This window comes from Rhinopithecus roxellana, chromosome 5 (genome assembly GCF_007565055.1).
Source record: "Rhinopithecus roxellana isolate Shanxi Qingling chromosome 5, ASM756505v1, whole genome shotgun sequence".
Classification (NCBI taxonomy): domain Eukaryota; kingdom Metazoa; phylum Chordata; class Mammalia; order Primates; family Cercopithecidae; genus Rhinopithecus; species Rhinopithecus roxellana.
In genome coordinates, this window is record NC_044553.1 from 43,856,209 (window position 1) to 43,872,190 (window position 15,982).

The following is a 15,982-nucleotide window of genomic DNA, read 5'->3' on the forward strand; positions in this document are numbered from 1 at the left end:
CCCAAATGTCCATCAGTGACAGACTGGATTAAGAAATGTGGCACATATACACCATGGAATACTATGCAGCCATAAAAAAGGATGAGTTCGTGTCCTTTGTGGGGACATGGATGCAGCTGGAAACCATCATTCTCAGCAAACTTTCACAAGAACAGAAAACCAAACACCACATGTTCTCACTCATAGGTGGGAATTGAACAATGAGATCACTTGGACACAGGAAGGGGAACATCACACACTAGGGCCTATTGTGGGGAGGTGGGAGGGGAGGGATAGCATTAGGAGATATACCTAATGTAAATGACGAGTTAATGGGTGCAGCACACAAACATGGCACATGTATACATATGTAACAAACCTGCACGTTGTGCACATGTACCCTAGAACTTAAAGTATAATAATGAAAAAAAAAAAAAGCACAATTGTAGGACAGTTGTAGGGGCTCAACAAACATTTACTGAATGAATGAATGAGTAAATAGATGGATATCATGATTAACTCACTTGTTCCTAGCAAAGGCTAAAAACTGGCTGCTTGCCAGCCATTTCTGGTTTGTAAATTTGTTTGGCCAGCAACATATTCACCAAGACAAAGGCAAAACAAAACAGGATATTTTATACCAAGTACTGGGCTTACATTCCTGGTTGTCAATGGTGGACTTAAACTGACTCACGGCTGCCACCTTAGAAGGGGTGTCTACTCCTCCATGGGACATTGGAATTGAAGTGTTTATACCTCCTTGTTTGGGATGAGGTTGAAAATAATTGATTAACTTTAGACATTAATAAGTTAAGGATACATGGTATAATTTTCTGAAGAGACAAACTGAAGCTGTTAGAAGTTTTTACTTCTCTTATTTAATAGGGGAGAAAGCACCCCACATGTGACAAGGAGTAGATAACAGTAGCAACCACTACTGAGTAAAGCCATCATGAAATATTCTCTTTCTTAGGCCTAAAAGAGGCTTATAACTGGTGAACTGTTAACATACTTTTGTTTTGCTCACACATTTCTGAACAACACTTAAAAATCAAAAGATGTAATATCCCATTCAGAGCCTGCATTTTTGACGGGCAGTCTTGGGCTAGAACTGAGTAGCAGAGGCCACCTTTTAGAAAGGAGTATATGGTCTCAAGTGGAATTTAAGTATTTTTGGGTTCCTGTTTGGGAAAAGGGTAAATATGATTAACTATAGACTTTAATAAATTTAGGATACATGGTATAAATTCCTGGAGAGTACCCACTAAAAGATTAAAATAAAATTTTAAGTAACACTATAAAGTACAGATGCTTCTGGACTTATGATGGGGTTGGGTCATAACAGACCCATTGAAACGTAAAAATATCATAATTTGAAAATGCATTTAATATACGTAACCTACCAAACATCATAGCTTAGCCTCGCCTACTTTAAACATGCTCAAAATGCTTATATTAGCCTAGAGTTGGGAAAAATCATCTAACATTTGTTTTATAATGAAGTGTTAAATATCTCATGTAATTTATTGAATACTGTATTGAAAATGAAAAACAGTATGGTTGTATGGGTACTCACAGGTACGGTTTCTGCTGGATGTGTATTATTTTTGCACCATTGTAAAGTTGAAAAACACTAAATCAAACATCGTAAGTCAAGGACTGTCTGTATATAACTCCAAAACTAGTAGAATATTAAAATAAGATGAGAAAAGTGATACTTCAAAAGAAAGCAAAAAAATAAAGTAAAAATAAAAATAGAATGCAGAAGAAACAGAATGTTCACAATTTATCATTACCATAAACATAGTGGACTAAGTGCTGTAATTAAAAGACAAAGATTATCTGATTGTATTTTTAAAATGTATGTATATACTACAGAAAAGTTGAAAGTATAGTAGTGGAAAATATATATCATGCAAATACTAACCAAAGAAAGCTTGTATGACTGTTTCAAACAAAATAAATGTTCTGCATTGTCACTATTAATAAGGCTTAATTCACCAGAAAAATTACTTGTCTGCATATAATATTATCTCAAATTAAAACAAAAATTCATGAAATCACAGCTACAAATGGACAAATCTACCACCACAGTGAGGGATTTTAAAACATTTCTCTCAGTAACTGATAGATCAAGGAGAGAAAGAAAAATCTGTAAGGCCATGGAAAACTTAAATACAGGTAAATAATTCGTTCTTAGATATATACCTTCTGTCCACAGGGCTTCTTTTGGCATTTCTTGTAGTGCAGGTCTGTGATGAAAAATTCTGAAAAAGTATTTGACTTTGTTTAATTTAAAAAAAAGTTTTTTTAAGAGGCAAGATATTGCTATGTTGCCCAGCCTGGAGTGCAGTGGCTCTCCACAGACATGATCATAGCTCTTTACAGCTTCGAACTGATTGCTTTAAGCAATCATCCCACCTCAGCCTCCCGAGTAACTGCACCTTTGTTTTTGAAAGACATTTTTGCTGGGAATACAGTTCTAGGTTAACATTTTTTTTCTCTCAGTACTTTTAAGGAAATCTGAAGACATCCTTATCTTTTTTCCTCAAAATGTACATGTCTTTTTTTATCTGATTGCTTTTAAAATTTTATTACTTGTTTTGAGCAATTTATGTTGCCTTTGTGTAGTTATCTTCATGTGTCTTGTGCTTGGGGTTCACTGAGCTTCTTGGATCTGTGAGTTGATCGTTTTCAGGTTTGGAAAATATTATAACTCTTGAAGGTGTCCAATAGTTCACTGATGCTTTTTCCTTTTTTAAATAAATTTTTTAACTCCTTTTTTCCTCTCTGTTTCATCTTGGATAATTTCTATTTCTATGTCTTCAAATTCACTGATCTTTTCTTCTGCTATGTCTAATCTGCCATTAATCTAATCAACATAATTTTTATCCCAGAAATTTTAGCTCTTATCCCTGAAAGTTCAATTTGGTTCTTTTAAAAATAACTTCTTAACCTTTTTTTTTTTTTTTGAGACAGGGTCTTACTCTACAAGCCAGGCTGGAATGCAGCGGTACAATCATGGCTCACTGCAACCTTGGCCTCTCAGGCTCAAGCAATCCTCCCACCTCAGCCTCCCAAATAGCTGAGACCACAGGGGCATACTACCAAGCCATGCTTTTTTTTTTTTTTTTTTTTGGAGAGATGGGGTCTCACCATGTTGCCCAGGCTGGTCTTGAACTCCTGGGCTCAAGTGATCTTCCCTCACTGGCTTCCCAAAGTGCTGGAATTACAGGTGTGAGCCACTGTGCCAGGTCACTTTTTGACTTTTGGAAGATACAGCAGTTACATTAATTATTCTAATGTACCCCCTACTATTTCTGATATCTGTTCATTCTGACTAGTGATTTTCCTCATTATGGTCATGTTTTCCTGCATTTGTGTAGGCCTGCTAATCTTTGATTGGATGTCAGATACGGTTAATTTTACCTTTGTGGATATTCAATATTTTTGTATTTCTGTATACCTTGAGTTTTATTCTGGGACACCATATACTTAGAAATTACTTGACCTTTGCAGGTTTGTTTTTATCCTTTGTTTGTTGGGTACAGGGCAGTACTCAGTCTAGGGTTAATTATTCCCATACTACTGAGGCAAACCTTCTTGAGTTCTCCACCCATGCCCCATAAATTATAAGGTTTTTCATTCTGGCTAGTGGGAATGCACTGTTTCTGGTCCTGTTTAAACTGCCAAGCATTGTTCCTCCTACACCTCTGATTGTTCTTTTCCCAGCCTTTGGTAGTTTCCTGACACACAACATAGTGCTCTGCTGAATACTGCAAATCTCTCCATGCAGCTCTCTTCTCTCTGTAACTTGGTCCTAAGAACTCTCAGGGCCCTCAGTTCTTCCTCCTCAACTCAAGGTCTCTCTTGACTTTGCCTCAGTTCCTATTTCCTGTGCTATGACTCGGAAACTCAAAGCAGTAAGCTGAGGTAATCATAGAACTCACTTCACTTGTTTTCTGTCTCTCATGGATCACTGTCCTTCAATCCTGATGTTACTAACTTTAACACCATTGTTTCAGGTTGCTTTTTGTTTCAGGTGGGAGGGTAAATCCAGTCCTTACTACTCCAAATTGGCGAGAAGTGAAAGTCCTAAAACTATTTTTTTAAATTATGCAATAAGATAATTTTTGAAAAATCTCTACAGGGACTAATACGGTAAAATTACTATGCCAGAGGACAGCTTGCATTAGTAAAAGATAGGAGCTGCTGAGATAGATCAAAAACGTTAGAAAATCTGAGATGGATCCTTAGGCACCGGCATGAAAAATTTTAGAATGAAAGAAATAAATTTTTGTTGGCTTTAGTCATTGAGATTTGGGGGATTATTACAATGTCATTCTAACCTATCCTGACTGATAGATTTAATCTGCTATCAATCTAAGGCTCAATTCACCAGAAAACAATAAGGTTCAATTCACCAGAAAAAATAAACTAAACTTGTCTGCATATAATATAATCTCAGAACAAAAGTTCTTGAAAACACAGCTATAAACATTTGAATCTGTTGACAAAGTTCTCATTCATTCTAAAAGTTCAGTGATTTTTCTGTTCATTATAGTAACTCAGATAACAGAGCAACCAACTCAGACATCATCAGCAAACAAATCAGAGGAGAGACAAAAATCTAGAGGGTCTCAAATCAGTAATTTAATGCTTCAGTTTAGAAGTGACATGTCATATTTGCCCACAGTTCACAATCCAAAACCAGACAGATGGTCCCACTCAACCATGAGGAAAGTGTAATCCTGCTGTGTCTGGTTCTCTAGGGAGAACCACTATTATATGGCAGATAGCCCTATGACTCACAGCCAAAACATTCTCTATTCTGAAGAGAGATAACTCCAAAGTCCCATTGCCATCAAATGGCATCAAAAGCGGCATCGAAAGTCCTATTGGCATCAGTGGCATCAAACTCAAAGTCCACTATCTCCTTCTAGTCTCTAAATCAGTAGATGGTGTGCCCTAGTCTCCTCTTGATCTGTTAATCAATGAACTAAAAAGTTGTCCATCCCCTACACATACAAGATTGAAAAAGAGATAGAAAAACTGTAATAAACACTTCTATTCAGAAAGGGAAAGATGGGAGACATAAAATCAGTTGGTGGGCCAAAGCAATTCTCTGCTACGATTTCCTCTACAATGGGGGTGCACAAATTCCTGATTCAAGCCTGATTCTGTTCCTCAGGAGGTAATCCCCAATGTATTCGTGTCCAAGGCTCTTGATCCTATCATCTAGGAGGTCCCATCTCTTAGTTTTATCCTTCTTGGCCACATTTGAGGCAGATATTAAGGAATATGTCCTGTTTGGAGCCCAAGGAGCTTTCTCACTCTGCTGCTTCCTATAGAAAGTTGGGGGCCCACGGGTCTCAAACAGTCATAAACTTTTAATCCAGGCCCATGGTTCCTTTAAGAGTACAATTCTCTCAAATATTTTGTTTTTTGTTTATATGATTCAAGTCAGCAGTGAGCCCAGAGGCAACTACAATTTTTAAAGATAGGTCTCCCCCAGCTGCTCCCCACACTTAACTGGAATACCTTGAGACCATCAGGTATTGGTGGAAGTCTGACACATTAGTACCTGCTTCCTAAGCCATTTTGTCTAATTGAAAAGACATATTGGTCATTAGTATTTCCCAATTCCTGACATACTAATATTTGGGATGTGAGAAGGAGGAATCAAAATTTCTGAAAATTATCAGGAATTCCTAAATTATACAGAATCATCATTCTGCAGTTTTCATAACATTATACTTAACGTATTTTTTAATAATTGTGAGTGACCTTAATAAATATGGAATCATTTTTCTGTAGTAGTTATATTGTTTCAGAAATTTTTTGCTCAAAAATTAAAATGTGGTTTATTACTATGAGCCAATATACTGTGACAAGATAATATATTTTAATATCATTATTTCTACCTGATCTATTGACAACAGAAATGAAGGAAACAGCAACATAAATGTGAAATAAAAAGTCATTTTAAAAACTGGAAGACTACAAATACTTGTCTAAAAGTTATTCAAAAAAGAAAAATTTAAAGCACATAAGGCATTAATTGCCCTACCCAATCGTCTTTATCTTTATTTGGTTACAAATGTTTCAGATATAAAAATTTCTTTTATTTGGCAGTGATATTAGTCCAGTTCAAAAACCATGACTGGCCTCTTACTTTTTGTAATGATGAAAGTATTTTGTCTGCCCTGATTTTGGTCTTGCTGTTGAAACTGATACTGCTTTTGCTAATTTATAGTTTAGATCGATTTCTGATTTCTTTTTAAAATGTTCTATAACATTCATGTCCTCTTTTCTTTGCATTTCTTGTTAAACTATTTGCAAAGAACAGTAGACTTTGGCAAATACTTAAACACTGGAAGTGCCAACAAATTGATTTGGTAGTATTTGAAATATGTAACATTTGGATCTCTTGGCAAGGTTAAAGCATTACACAGAAGCACAGTCAAAATTGCCAGTTTAAGGGCTTATTTTGCTCCTATGTTGTGCTATTTCTTGGAACACCATTGATAGGATTTGTATAAAGTATACTATCTACATAAACCCATGGATATTTATTACATTTACAAGAATGACTAACCCTCAGCAGCAGATGAGGCAAGAACACATACTTACAATATGGCAATGGCAATCACTGAGTGATTCGATTGTGACCACTTTCCTTCTAAGTGCTCCTGTTCTGGTTCCGGGAAATGTTGACCTTACCCTTGAATTCCACATGTCAGCATTCCCTGCTCTTGCTTTTGGGCGTGACTTCAATGAAGTCCTTCAAAAGATAATGGCTCTAAGTTGATTATTAAGTTTTAATTCTAAGAGGAGAGTTACAATACTTTTCTCTGTCTCAACAATTTCTTGACTGACTTGTCTTGAAATTCAGAAAATATATAAATTTCCCAAAATATGCTGTTAGGAGTTCCCATATAGAAACACTATGGGACCTCTCTTTAATTTAGTTAAAAGTTTTAACAATTACTGTAATGGCCATATTCTTTATTTAATCAAATTTTGTTGCTTAAAGGCCTTTTTTTAATGGTTGGTGGTAAGAAGTTGTTGCCTCTCCAGCCTTGCATATACCTGAATTTCTAGAGTTCCTGTGTTCTCTTTTGTTCTCATTTGCAATCCTACCTTCTCTTATTTCTCAGCTGAGTTAATTTCTTTCTTAAAATACATTGTCAGGCCAGGTGGGATTGCTCACACCTGCAATCCCAGCACTTTGGGAGGCCAAGGTGGGTGGATCACCTGAGGTCAGGAGTTTGAGACCAGTCTGGCCAACATGGTGAAACCCCATCTCTACTAAAAATACAAAAAAAGCCAAAAAAAAAAAAAAAAAATTAGCTGGGTGTGGTGATGGATACCTGTAATCCCAGCTACTCAGGAAGCCGGGGCAGGAGAATCACTTGAACCCAGGAGGCAGAGGTTGCAGTGAGCCGAGATCACACTACTGCACTCCAGCCTGAGTGACAGAGCGAGACTCCAACCAAAAAAAAAAAAAAAAAAAAAAGAAAAAAAAAACTTGTCAAATGCAGCTAATAGCTAATACAGTAATCAAAACATGCTGTTAACATTCTGTTATCCGAAGTCTTCTTCTGATAGACATACAAGTTTATTAAGAATATTATTTGTATTCCAAGTATTACAGGAAATAGTTTACCAAATCTTTCACATCAGAATTTGTATCACCTCATGTAGCCACACCATCTGTCACCTAAGCCACTGTAATAGTTAAGTTGGATTTTATTTTTCTCATGGTAGCACTACACTTCCAGGATTCATGACTGTATTGATCAAGATAGGCCAGGTTATGTTGCAGAAACAAAAATTCCCTAACTATAGAGGCTTAAAACAAAAATACTCATTCTCTCTTACACGCCCATCTGAATAAACAGGGAGGCTCTGTTCATAGTAGTCCCTCAGTAACCCAGCCTGATGGAGCAGTCACCATCTCAAATATGACAAGGCACCACGACAAAGGAAAAAAAATTCTGAAGAGTTTCACATCAACAATTATATGCTCCAAACCGGAAGCCACTTTCACTCACAATGCACTGGCCAGGAACTAGTTACACGGCCACACACACTAGAAATATCTGGTGAATTGTAGGAATGAAAATCACATTAGGTTTTTAAAAATTAATAAATAAAACTGACTTTGAAGAGTTGAAGAAAAAAAATCTAGATGAAAACATCAAGTCTTGGAAGTTTATGCCAGGACAAGAAGCTTTCCGCTAATATTGTGGTAAGAGAATTTTCAATTTTTACCTTACAAACTTAAGTATTGTTTTACTATTTTTCTATAAAGATTATGCTAATATAATAATGGATATTTTGGCCGGGCATGGTGGCTCACGCCTGTAATCCTAACACTTTGGAAGTCCAAGGCAGGTGGATTACCTGAGGTCAGGAGTTCAGGACCAGCCTGGTCAACATGGTGAAACACCATCTCATACAAAAATTAGCCAGGCATGGTGGCAGGCGCCTGTAATCCCAGCTACTCAGGAGGCTGAGGCAGGAGAATTGCTTGAACCCAGGAGGTGGAGGTTGCAGTGAGCCGAGATCGTGCCATTGCACTCCAGCCTGGGCGACAAGAGTGAAACTCTGTCTCAAAAAAAAAAAAAAAAAAAAAAAAAAAAAAAAAAGGCCGGGCATGGTGGCTCACGCCTGTAATCCTAGCACTTTGGGAGGCCAAGGCGGGTGGACTGCCAGAGCTCAGGAGTTCGAGACCAGCCTGGGCAACACAGTGAAACCCCATCTCTACTAAGATACAAAAAATTAGCGAGTCCTGGCAGCTTGCGCCTGTAGTCCCAGCTACTCAGGAGGCTGAGGCAGGAGAATTGCTAGAACCCGGGAAGTGGAAGTTGCAGTGAGCTGAGATCATGCCACTGAATTCTAGCCTGGGTGACACAGAGAGTCTCTTAATTTAAAAACTGAAAAATCTTCAAAAAATTGCAAACTTGTTATTCTAGAACAGGTAATAGTAAGAAATGTGGACCAAATTTATAAACTAAGTTCCACTGTAATGTTTACAATAACAAAAATTAAAGAATGGTTATAAAAGTATGATATGGACTATATGAAAATATAAAGTAAGGCTGGCAAACTTTTCCTTAAAGGGCCAGATTGTACATAACTTAGGCTTGTGAGCCCTATGGTCTCTGTCTCATATAACTGTGCTGTTGTAGTGCAAAAGTAACAACAGACAACATGTAATTAAATAGTACGGCTGTTCTAATATTTTGATTATAAAAATAGGTAGTCAACTGTGGGTCATAGTCTGCTAACCCCTAACACAGAGAATTAAAATGTTTTCAAGGAAGTGGAGGCCAGGCATGGTGGCTCACGCCTGTAATCCCAGCACTTTGGGAGGCCAAGGCAGGTGGATCACTTGAGATCAGGAGTTCAAAACTAGCCTGGCCAACATGGTGAAACCCCCATCTCTACCAAAAACAGAAAAATTAGCTGGATGTGGTGGCAGGCACTTGTAATCCCAGCTACTTGGGAGGCTGAGACACGAGAATTGCTTGAACCTGAGGGGCAGAGGTTGCAGTGAGCTGAGATTGCACCACTAACACCCCAGCCTGGGCAACAGAGTGAGACTCCATCTCAAGAAAAAAAAAATGTCTTTAAGGTACCGGATAAAGATGAAATACTTTAAAAGTTTAAAACTGGTCTAGCGCGGTGGCTCACGCCTGTAATCCCAGCACTTTGGAAGCTGACGCAGGTGGATCACCGGAGGTCAGGACTTCGAGACCAGCCTGACTAACATAGAGAAACCCCGTCTCTACTAAAACTACAAAATTAGCCGGGCGTGGTGGCACATGCCTGTAATCCCAGCTACTCGGGAGGCTGAGGCAGGAGAATTGCTTGAACCCGGGAGGCGGAGGTTGCGGTGAGCCGAGATGGCGCCACTGCACTCCAGCCTGGACAACAAGAGCAAAAACTCCATCTGAAAAAAAAAGTTTAAAATCATACTTTATACTTCTCCAAATCTCCACAAACAGCATGCCTTACTTTAATATTCAGGGGAGAAAAGTCATTTTAAAAAAGGTGTTGGAGTGGATCAGCAATACAGTCAATTTTTCTATTCTGTTTTTGGTTAAGTCTAATGATCCTAGATGTACCTGGGACATTTTCCAGAAACCAAAATCCAAGGTAACTTCTGTGATCAACTGTCTTTCAAGTCATTAACTTCTGCAGCTACAGCTTCCCTTAAAGTGTGGCCCAACAATCTTCATAATAATGGCACACTGTGCCATCAATGAAGTCCAAATTATGTGGAAAATATTTGTTAAAAATGAAGGCAATTTTATAGGACTTTTAACAAGCAATTAAAAGCTCTCTAGAGCTAACTATAAAAAGCAATTTCACCCAACATATCTCATTTCTTAAAGATGTTACAGTTGTTGCTACAGATGTGTTTAGTTCCTCACAAATGATCTGAGTGTATCTTTTAATTTGAAGCTTTTAAGTTGAAAATTAAATATTGTCATGGCTTTCAAAAATCTATTTATTCATTTTGTCTACATTGATCTGCAGATGTGCCTCAGTCAAAAAAATAGTTATGCATCGCTTAATGATAGGGATCTATTCTGAGAAGTGCATTGTTAGGCGGTTTCAGCATTGTGCGAACATCATGGAGTGGTCTTACACAAACCTAGATGGTACTGCCTACTATACACCTAGGCTATATGGCATAGTCTATTACTCCTAGCTTGCAAACCTGGGCAGCATGTTACTGTACTAAATACCGTAAGCAAGTGTAACACGATGGTGTTTGTGTATCTAAAACATAGAAAATGTACAGTAAAAATATAGTATAAAGATAAAAAATTGTACGCCTATGAGTACTTACTATCAATGGAGCTTGCAGGTCTGGAAGTTGCTCTGGATGAGTGAGTGAACGGTGGCTGTGAAGGCCTAGGACATTACTGTACACTACTGTAGACTTTATCAATACTGTACACTTGGGCTAAAATTAAAAATGTTTCTTCAATAACAAACCCTAGCATACAATAACTTTTTTACTTTATATATTTAAAATTTTTTTACTTGACTCCTGACACAGGGTGTTGCTCTGTCCTTCAGGCTGGAGTACAGTGGCTCAATTACAGCTCACTGCAGCCTTGAACTCTTAGGCTCAAGTGATCATCCCACCTCAGCCTCCTGGGTAGCTGGGACTACAGGCAACTGCTACCATGCCTAACTAACTTTTTTTTTTTTTTTTGAGATGGAGTCTTGCTCTGTCGCCCAGGCTGGAGTGCAATGGCATGATCTCGGCTCACTGCAAGCTCTGCCTCCCGGGTTCACACCATTCTCCTGCCTCAGCCTCCTGTGTAGCTGGGACTACAGGCGCCCACCACCATACCCGGCTAATGTTTTGTATTTTTTTTTTTTTTTTTTTTTTTTTTTGAGGCGGAGTCTCGCTCTGTCGCCCGGACTGGAGTGCAGTGGCCCGATCTCAGCTCACTGCAAGCTCCGCCTCCCGGGTTTGCGCCATTCTCCCGCCTCAGCCTCCCGAGTAGCTGGGACTACAGGCGCCCGCCACCTCGCCCGGCTAGTTTTTGTATTTTTAGTAGAGACGGGGTTTCACTGTGTTAGCCAGGATGGTCTCGATCTCCTGACCTCGTGATCCGCCCGTCTCGGCCTCCCAAAGTGCTGGGATTACAGGCTTGAGCCACCGCGCCCGGCCATGTTTTGTATTTTTAGTAGAGACAGGGTTTCACCATGTTAGCCAGGTTGGTCTCGATCTCCTAACCTCGTGATCCACCCGTCTCGGCCTCCCAAAGACTAGTTTTTTTATTATTTATTTTTTTGCAGAGGCACAGTTTCACCACGTTTTCCTGGCTAGTCTCAAACTCCTGGGCTTAAGCGATCTGCCCATCTCGGCCTCCCAAAGTGCTAGGACCACGGGCATGAGCCGCTGTGCCTGGCCTTTTACTTGACTCTTTTGTATTAATGTTTTGCTAACAACACAAACATTTTACAGCTCTACAAAAATTCTTTCTTTATATCCTATTCTATAACTTTTTTTTACTATTAAACAGTTTTTTTTGTTTGTTTTTACTTTTTAAACTTTTTTGTTAAAAACTAAGACACACACACACATTAGCCTAGGCCTATGTGGGGTCAGCATCATCAAGATGTCACCAGGCAAAAGTATTTTTTCAGCTTCATTATAATCTTATTGGACCACCATCATCCATGGGGTACGTCATTATGTGGCACATAACTGTACTTAAAAGATAATTGTTTTTCCTTTTAAGTTTAGAAATAGGTAAATCAAGTGTTTCGCTTCTTAGCTGAGTAAACAAGTCTTAGTGTTATAATACTCTAGTAAAAATAAAACACTTGCAATCCTCTTCTAGTGCACACAAACTTCCTATTTCATTATAGTACAAAGAGTAGTCTTGTAGTAACAAGTGCATATGTGAATATGGTATTCAGATTTTCAATATAAATTAACAGTGCATCCTATAAAATAAAGCTTCTTGATATTATTAAACTGCACTTATAATCCAGCATAATCCTATTGTTTTAACAGGGAACTATAACATACTAAGGCATCTTGATGGTTCTTAGGCAAACAGTCACTAAAGTGCATCACTGGCTTTCATATTTCTATCAAAGGAGTTTAAGCACTACAAAGCAGGGGTAGGCAAACTATAGTCCATGGGCCAAATCCAGTCAATATCCTATTTTTGTAAATAAAGTTTTACTGGAACACAGTTTCATAATTTACATATCATCTACACTGGCTTTCATGATACAAGGCAGAGTTGGGTAATTGTACTACATGGCCCACAATTATTTACTGTCTGGCCCTGTAGAGGAAGTTTCCTAATCACTGCTCTAAAGCACTGCTACCAAAGGTTTGGTGTGCATACCTGGATTGGTTGTTCCTGATTGGAGATAAGGAGATTGAGAGAGAATGTAAACCAGCTATGGTTCCAAGTACAATTCTTAATTCAACTATTTTTTTTTTCATTGCCAGGCTTTCTCAATGAAGCACTTACAGTCCAGTATAGGTTCTTTTCTCATAGTATATAGGTACAAACAGTTCATTGACCTGCTACTTTGAATACCACTACTCGAAAGGTAGATGGGGGCCGGAGTAGCAAAGCTCCAAAGGGATTATGGACTTATTTTGAGCACTTAGAGGCTTATTTTGGCATAGTGCTCTAGAGTTTTGTAGTATAATGTGATAATGTGGCAACACACTGAATGAGACTCACCAAGTGTTCCTTATAGAGACAGGCCTTTTCCCTGCACTCGGCTCTTCTAAGATTCATATTTTCCAAAAATCTTCCATGATACAGAATTACATTTTAACACGGTGAAGGATGACAGCTAATGGCTCCCTCTCTCCCTATCTTTTCTTGGGAGCAGGAAAGATAAAAATATTAGCTCTCCTCCTCAAAATACTCAAAATAATTCATAATATATTTTGCCTATTTAGCCTCTTTAAATTGTTGAGCAGATAAAAAAGTATAATATTAAATTCTATTTATCTGGAAGTAAAAGAATTTATAAAGCAAATCTATTCTCATAAATATTAGCAATATTGTCCCCTGTACTTTAAGTCCTAATTTAAAATAATGTATCAGCAGTTAAAGAACATAGAATGGAATCCTCACCGCTAACACTGATATTAAATTTCTTGAACAAGTATATAATTTCTAAAGGCACCAAAGGTAATCTGAATCAAGCAGTGATTGGAAAAATAGAATTATTTGGGGACAGATTTTTATTGCAAATATTTAGTCAAAAACTACTATATACAGCAGAGTTTTTAATCGCCATTTAAAACATTGAACATTCAGTGAAACAAAATTTAAGAATCCAAAGCACATTTTAAGAAGTAAAAATGAAGCATTTTAAATAAAAGTTTATTAGTACTTCAAAGCAAACTACTGTTCTTCATATTATTCATTTCTATATCTATTATATTCTAGATGATAAAAAAAACTGAGAAATCAATGTAGCAGCCATCTTATAGATAAATTAGGCTAAATCTCCAAAGCCAGTTTTTTACATCACTGTTTTAGGTCCCATTTGAAGTTTTTATTTTACAATTACAGAAAAGTCACTTAAACATGGCTGAATACATGCCAGGATATGTTTTCAGTTTACTATTTTACAATATCTACATTATACCATACTTTGGTTTGGCTTCCAGACCATTTTTATGGGCCTATTTCTAAAGAAGATCATTAAAACAATATTAAAAGCATAATAGCTACAGGAGTTTCAAAATGGGTGTCTACTTTACATTAATACAACTAATACATCAAAGAATTTCTACACAGCTTACACACTGACAAAAAGCACAAATATAAATTTATATCTTAATAATTCCACTTTCACTGAAAGTTTAATTAAGGTAAGCTTACAGCCTAGCAGGCTAACACTTGTATGGAGGTACAAAGATTCAAATATTCTGTTTACATGCGTCTGACAGACTGGAATGTTATATTAAATCCAAAATTAAGTTTATGTTCATCCAAATTCTCATTAGGTCAATTTAGTACTCTAAGCATGCTCCATTTGCCAGCATCATCCTAAAAAATAAAGCCTTCATTAACAATGCCAATCAGCCATTATTTTAAATCAGTTACTCCCAAAAAGTACATGGTTTCCAAATCTCTTCCTCTCAGTTCACTGAAAAGGATATATAGGTAATAACGATTTTTAGCTTAGGACTGATGGAAGTTTGAAAGGCTTTATAAATATAACTAATATCATCAATTCATGTCAGCAACCAAATCCCATTTCCTTGAAAACCATTAAACGAGACCTTTCCACTGCAATTGTAACTATCGTTAAAATCTTGTTCATGTTTTTAATAACTTCTTGGGAATCCCTACTAATCATGCTATTATTGGCGAATTGATTTGATAACATAGGTTGAACATACAGGTAAAGTGTATGTGTGACCTCCCTTATATATTTCCATTTCTGAACCTACAAAAGCACCACTGAGCTCACCTGATAGCACTGTTCCAAATGCCCTTATCGTTGGTACACTGAAACTTAAAATGACTAATTTCAACTTCTTTCTTTTTCATCTGCCAGGTCTACTGTTGCCTCTGTTGTGCTGGGGTTATTTCCTCCAGGAATGTCATCTGTTTGATCAGACACTACTTCATCAGTCTTGGCTGAAGGATCACCACTACCTTTCTGAAGAATCTCTGTGGCTTCATACTCAAGTACCTCTGAAGGAGTCAGAGGTTCCAAATGAATACTGCCTTGCTCACTAACATCAGAACTAACAGATTCAGGTTCATCTCTTTTTCTCAAAAACTGATCAATGCTAACATTATCTGATGTTAACCGCAAATCCTTAATATTCTTTGAAGAAAATCTGGCTTCACTGGAGTTGTGATCTTTAATCTGAGCAGATAAGATTATGTTTTCTGAACTTTGGCGCATCTTCAACTCCATTTCCTGACAAACATGTTGTATTTGTTTTTTCTTTTCCACTTTATCTGCACCAATATTTGAATCACAACTGAAGATGCTTTTTGAGCCAGTTTCCTGGTCTGCAAGACAGGTTTCATTTTCCTTATCCGAAACTGTTAGGCTTTCTTCACTTTTTGTTGTTGATGAGCCTTCAAAAGAATTTGCATTACATCCATTTTTTTCTTCTGAAGAAGCAGCTTTATCCTGTTTACTGAAAAATAAAGTAATTTATTAAGTATTTCTTCATAAAGCAATGTTTTTGAACACTATCAAAATAAAGACATGCTCTAAAAAATAAAAAGTCAAGGTACATTTGCCCATCAAAAAGGAAAACAAGTCCAAGTTCCACATCCTTGCTACGCCAGTATAATTTAGCAGGAGGCCATTTTCTTAGGCAAGATTCTGAGAAACTCTGGAGTCACATACTAAAAGATGTCTATCAACTAGTCCTACTTCTGGCTGTCATTATTTTCATCTGTTCATATCTCTTGCCTGTTTCTAGTTTAAATTTAAGTATTTTTATTAACTT

General features: G+C 37.3%; 1 protein-coding gene across 6 annotated transcripts in view; it reads right to left on the reverse strand.

Annotated features, from left to right (window-relative positions):
* Window positions 1-13,720: 13,720 nt before the first annotated feature.
* ZNF280D (zinc finger protein 280D) overlaps window positions 13,721-15,982 on the reverse strand; it is a 98,741-nt gene continuing 96,479 nt past the window's right edge. For 3 of the 6 annotated variants that reach the window (XM_010374274.2, XM_010374276.2, XM_010374275.2), the window contains one exon: window positions 13,721-15,664. In XM_010374274.2, the coding sequence (XP_010372576.2) occupies window positions 15,040-15,664 (625 nt within the window). In that variant the 3' untranslated portion in view covers window positions 13,721-15,039. The remainder of the gene's footprint in view (window positions 15,665-15,982) is intronic. The other 3 variants (XM_030930637.1, XM_010374277.2, XR_004057316.1) reach the window with 2 other exon arrangements.